Source organism: Penaeus chinensis, chromosome 22 (genome assembly GCF_019202785.1).
Source record: "Penaeus chinensis breed Huanghai No. 1 chromosome 22, ASM1920278v2, whole genome shotgun sequence".
In the NCBI taxonomy this organism is placed as follows: domain Eukaryota; kingdom Metazoa; phylum Arthropoda; class Malacostraca; order Decapoda; family Penaeidae; genus Penaeus; species Penaeus chinensis.
The window spans coordinates 17,730,101-17,735,761 of record NC_061840.1 but is presented as its reverse complement, the minus strand read 5'-3'; the positions used below and the strand labels follow the sequence as shown (position 1 = coordinate 17,735,761).

The 5,661-nt window shown below is 45.5% G+C and overlaps 1 protein-coding gene across 2 annotated transcripts in view; it reads right to left on the bottom strand.

Annotated features, from left to right (window-relative positions):
• Positions 1-5,393, bottom strand: part of LOC125036862 (galactose-3-O-sulfotransferase 4-like) — a 59,982-nt gene extending 54,589 nt beyond the window's left edge. The window contains exon 1 of one of the 2 annotated variants that reach the window (XM_047629757.1): positions 4,357-5,393. In XM_047629757.1, the coding sequence (XP_047485713.1) occupies positions 4,357-4,410 (54 nt within the window). In that variant the 5' untranslated portion in view covers positions 4,411-5,393. The remainder of the gene's footprint in view (positions 1-4,356) is intronic. The other variant, XM_047629758.1, reaches the window with a different exon arrangement.
• Positions 5,394-5,661: the final 268 nt, after the last annotated feature.

The following is a 5,661-nucleotide window of genomic DNA, read 5'->3' as shown; positions in this document are numbered from 1 at the left end:
TGTGTATGCGTGTTTTGCGGTATGCGTATGCGTGTATGCGAGTATGCCCTGTAAAGCGTGAAGCCCTTATCTTTTCGTGCGTGCGTGCTTGCTGCGCGTTCGAAAAGACAAAAAGAAAAGCGTAAGCGAGAATATCATTATTTTTTTTTTTTTTTTTTTTTCCCTCTCCCTCCTTTTTCCTCTCTCCTTCTCTCCTCTCCTCCTCTTCCCTCTCCTTCTCTCTCTCCTCCCCTCCTCTCTCTCTCTCTTCCTCCCCTCTCCTCTCTCCCTCTCCTCTCTCCGTCTCTCTCTCTCCCTCTCTCCTCTCTCTCTCTCCTCCTCCTCCTCTCTCACTCTCCCCTCTCTCTGCTCTCTTCCTCTTCTCTCTCTCCGCTCTCCTCTCTCTTCTCTTTCTCTTCTCCTCTTCTCTCTCTCTTCCTCTCTCCAGCCTCCTCTCCCTCTCTCTCCGTCTTCGCTCTCTCTCTCCTCTCTCTCTCTCTCCTCTCCTCCTCCCCCTCTCTCCTCTCCCTCTCGTCTCCTCTCCTCTCTCTCTCTTCTCTCTCTCTCTCTCTCTCTCTCTCCTCTCTCTCCTCTTTTCTTATCCTCTCTCTCCTCTCTCCTTCTCTCTTCACTCCACTCTCCTCTCTCTCTCCGCCTCTTCCTTCTCACTCTCTCTCCTCTCTCCCTCTCTCTCCTCTCTCTCTCTCTCCTCCTCTCTCTCTCCTCTCTCTCTCTTCTCATTCCTCTTTCTTCTTCCTCTCTCTCCTCTCTCCTCCTCTCTCTCTCTCTCTCTCCTCTCTCTCTCTCTCCTCTCTCTCTCTCCTCTCGTACTCTCTCTCTCTCTCTCTCTCTCTCTCCTCCCCCTCTCCCTCTCTCTCTCTCTATCTCTTCTCTCTCTCTCCCTCCCTTCTCTCCCTCCTCCCCTCTCCCTCCCTTCCCTCCCTTCTCCCTCTCTCCTCTCTCTCTCCTCTCTCCTCTCCTCTCTCTCTCTCTCTCTCTCTCTCTCTCTCTCTCTCTCTCTCCTCTCTCCCTCCTCTCTCCCCTCTCCTCTCTCTCTCTCTCTCTCTCTCTCTCTCTCTCTCCCTCCCTCCCTCCTCTCCCTTCCCTCCCTCTCTCTCTCTCTCCCCCTCTCTCTCTCTCTCTCTCTCCTCCCCTCTCTCTCTCTCACTCTCTCTCCTCTCTCTCTCTCCCCCTCTCTCTCTCCTCCTCTCTCCTCCCTCTCCCTCTCCTCCCTCTCCCCTCTCCTCTCCCTCCCCCCCCTCTCTCTCTCGTCTCTCTCTCTCTCTCTCTCCTCTCTCTCTCTCACTCTCCTTCTCTTCCTCCCCTCTCTCTTCTCTCTCTCTCTCTCTCTCTCTCTCTCTCTTCCTCTCTCTCTCATAGCTCTCTCTATCTCTCCCTCACCCTCTCTCTCTCTCCCCTCTCTCTCTCTCATCTCTCACTCTCTCTCTCCTCTCACTTCTCCCTCCTCTCCTCCTCTCTCGCTCTCCTCCTCTCTCTCCTCCCTCCCTCCCCTTCCTCTCTCTCTCTCTCTCTCTATATATATTTTATCTCTCTATCTCCTCTTCTTACACCTCTCTCCTCACTCTCCTCTCTCTCTCTCTCTCCTCTCTCTTCTCTCCTCTCTCTCTCTCTCTCCTCTCTCATCGTCTCTTCTTCTCTCTCCTCTCTTTCTCTCCTCCCTCCATCCCCCCTCTCTCTAGCTCTCTCTCTCTCACTCTCTCTCTCTCTCACCCTCCCTCTAACCTCTCTCTTCTCTCTCTCCACTCTCTCTCTCCTCCTTCTCCACTCTTCCTCTCTCTCTCTCTCTCCCCCCCCCGCCCCTCAATCGATCACACAGCCATTCAACGTTCCTGAAGTCGCTTTACATTTTAGCCTTGGAAGAAATTGCCTGACATATATCTGAGTTCTGCATCTGTAGCCTCTTCTCTCTTCTCTTTCTACTCTCTTCTCTTCTTATCACTCTCTCTCTCTCTGTCTGTTCATTTCTCGATCTCTCCCTGCTCTCTTTCTTCGTACACCCTGTCTGTGTCTCTCTCTCCTCCTCTTCCTTTCTCTTCAATCTATCTCTGTCTCTGATCTTTTTTCGTTATCTCTTTCTAGCCCCCCCCCCCCTTTCTCTCATCCTTTCCCCCCCCCTCTCTCTCTCTCTTTCTCACCCCCTCTTTATCTCACTTCCTTCCCCTCCCCCTCTGTCTCTCTTCCTTCCCCCTCTCTCTCTCTCTTCCTCCCCCCACTCTCTCTTCCTCCCCCCTCTCTCTCTCTCTGCCTCCCCCCTCTCTCCCTCTTCCTCCCCCCCCCCCCTCTCCTTCTCTTCCTTCCCCCCTTTCTCTCATTCCCTCTCCCTCTCTCTTTTCTTCTTTTCCAAAGAATTCATCTGCTTTAACAATACCTGTTGATAATGCATCAATCATCTTTGACATTTCCTCTTTAAACCTAAAAAAGAAAGAAAAAAAAAAAATTAAAACCCGTTTTTCCCCGAGACCAGTTGAGATTTTGTGAGTCAATACTTCTTACGATAAGAAAAAAAAAATATATATATATACATATATGTATACGTTTAATCCCCCCTCTCTCTACAGTCCCCTTATTTGGATTTTATTTACCTCGAGCTCATAGCCAAGGCGGGTTAGGGGGAGAGAGGGGAGAGAGGGGAGAGGGGAGGAAGGGGGGTGGGGAGGGGAACTCACCCAGCTGTTCCTCCCCTCGACTCTTGCCATATGACTTGCCGTTCTGTGTCGCTCTGATGACTGCTGGTAACTTTCACTCTGTCTGTCTGTCCATCTGTCTCTGTTTGGCTGTATGTCTGTCTCTCTGACACTCTTTCTCTGTCTCTGTCTCTGTCTCTGTCTTTCTCTTTCTCTTTTTCTTTCTCTCTCTCTCTCTCTATCTATCTATCTATCTATCTATCTATCTATCTATCTATCTATCTATCTATCTATCTATCTATCTATCAATCTCTCTCTCTCTCTCTCTCTCTCTCTCTCTCTCTCTCTCTCTCTCTCTCTCTCTCTCTCTCTCTCTCCCTCCCTCCCTCCCTCCCTCCCTCCCTCCCTCCCTCCCTCCCTCTCTCCCTCTCTCCCTCCTTCTCTCTCCTCTCTCTCCTCTCTCTCTCTCTCTCTCTCTCTCTCTCTCTCTCTCTCTCTCTCTCTCTCTCTCTCTCTCTCTCTCTCTCTCTCTCTCTCTCTCTCTCTCTCTTCTCCTCTGCCTCACGCGCGTTACGTTCAATACATTTTGCCAACTTGTTATGAAAGTATTATTTTACTGACATTGCTAATAACAGAATTGAATTTGCAAACAGAGTTGGCTGAGCAACCATCATATTAATATATATATATAGTATACATACGTACATATATACTGACATACATACGTACATTTTTACACACATAGATGCATATGTCTATATACATACATAAAACTCACAAACATACATACATTCACACAAACATATACACAAACATACATACACACATATACACAAACATACACACACAAACACACACAAACACACACACACGCACACACACGCACACACAAAAACATACATACATACTTACACACAAACAAACAAACACACACATGGACACGCAAACATACCTACACACCCCAAGCACTTTTCAAAATATCCTTCGCTAGATTGCTTCGCCACGCTTAACGGTTTTCCATAAAGGCTGATCGCTGAAATATTTGTAAATTTATTAATATTCTGACTGGATTAAATTGATTCCTTAATCATGCTTGATTTTGTGACAAATCAGATCACTTTTTTATAAGTTTCGATTTTTTTCCTCTTAGATGCCTACTTAACAGCATAAAAAGGATTATTAATGTTATAGTCATATAAAACCGCTGCACATTGTCATACTCAAGCATAAGCAGAAATTGATAGATATGGAGATAAATAGATACATATATTTACCAATAGCTATAGGTAGATATAGATAGATAGATGCAGATAGACTTACACATATACACACACGTGTAATGGTATACACAAATAAAATGATATATAGACCATAGAAAAGGCAATAATACACACACAAGTAACACACAAATTACTAGTAACTTCCATGGAACTTGTATATAATACCTCTTTTGTAACTAATATATAATAACTTCCTAAGAACTTGCATGTACTAAAGCAATAATGTTTTTCTTCTGTTTGATCTGTTCTTTTCATCAACTTCCGCCAGGTGAGAACTTACTACCCCCCCCCCCCTCCGCCTAGAGCTTCTTAGAAGTCAAATGAATAAATAGATAAATAAATAAATAAATAAATAAATAAAGAAAGAAAGAAAGAAAGAAAGAAAGAAAGAAAGAAGAAAGAAAGAAAGAAAGAAAGAAAGAAATCTATCAAAATGACGAAGACATCCTTACCCGTCCTTGCAACTGATTCTCGGCAAGCTTCGTGCAGAGAGTTGAAGCGTTCATCTTGGCGTCTGTTGCATGTAGGACTCTAGAACGGGGATAACATAGGAGCTTGTGAAGCCTAATCTACACTTGTCTTTTCCAGCACGCCCGAAATTCACGCCCATAATTGCTCTCTCCTCTTCTTCTGTCGCCCCAGTCGCTTCCGGTCCAGGTTTGTGTCGTGGAGAGGACCCTTCTTGTTTTTCATTGTTTTTTTTTTGTTTTTGTGTTGTAAGAGGCGGTGTTTTTTTCCTTTACATTGTGAGTGTGTTGTTTTTCTTTCTCTTTTCTTTCCTTTTCTTTCGTTTTCTTTTTTTATTATTATTGTTTCTTGGGTCTTTTGGTGTTGTCAGTGAGGATTTTTGTAAGGGTCACCGTTTTCAAAAATTATGATTATTTTTCTTTTCGTTTTTCTCTCTGTATTTTGATTCTTTTCTGGTTATTATTCTATTTTAGATATATATATATGGACTTAACGCAACAATTAACAGCGCATTTGGGTTTATATATATATATATATATATATACAATTTATTGAACGTATAACACCTCTAGGAAAATCAACGGTGAGTCAACGACACGAAGGAAAACATGAGCAAAGTTCACAGTCACATAAACAAAACTCAAGCACGACGTAGCAGTCAACACACAGTATCCCCGCTTAACGTTAAAATCTTCCTTAGGTAATAATCACGGATCAAAGCAGAGCGCGAGAAACGTCTACGAAAAATAAAAACGCGGGGAGAAATCGCTCCAACACACGAGCTTTGGGGGTTCAACGTCGGCGAGCGAAAGGACTGGCGAGCGGTCCTTCCTCTCCCGCGTCTGCCGTACCACTGGCGCGTCGGTGCCCGGTCGGGAGCACTTATACGACACGGCGAAGGCGGACTCAACAGGTAGAGGGAGAGTGAGAAGGGAGAGCCAAGTGCCAAGTGCCAGTAATGTTGACACGGTGCCAGAGGGGAGGGCTTGGAGAGAGTGCCATGCGCGCACCTGCCTTCCCTCCGCGGAGAGTTCGGGAACGCTGGAGTGCCTGGTTCGAACGGGACCCTTTTCTCACTCTTAGAAATCAGGTCGGTGTACTTTCCCATGGCGTGACTGAACCCGCTGTGATGGAGAATTTGTCGATTTCGTACCTCGTGGTATTCGTACGTACGTCTGTCTATATCCACACTAGTAAAACAACAGTCGGTATGAGAGACTTTCCAATAAAGATTTTGTTCGTTTTTGGTTTATTATGATGTTGGTTTTGATGATGATAATGATAAATGA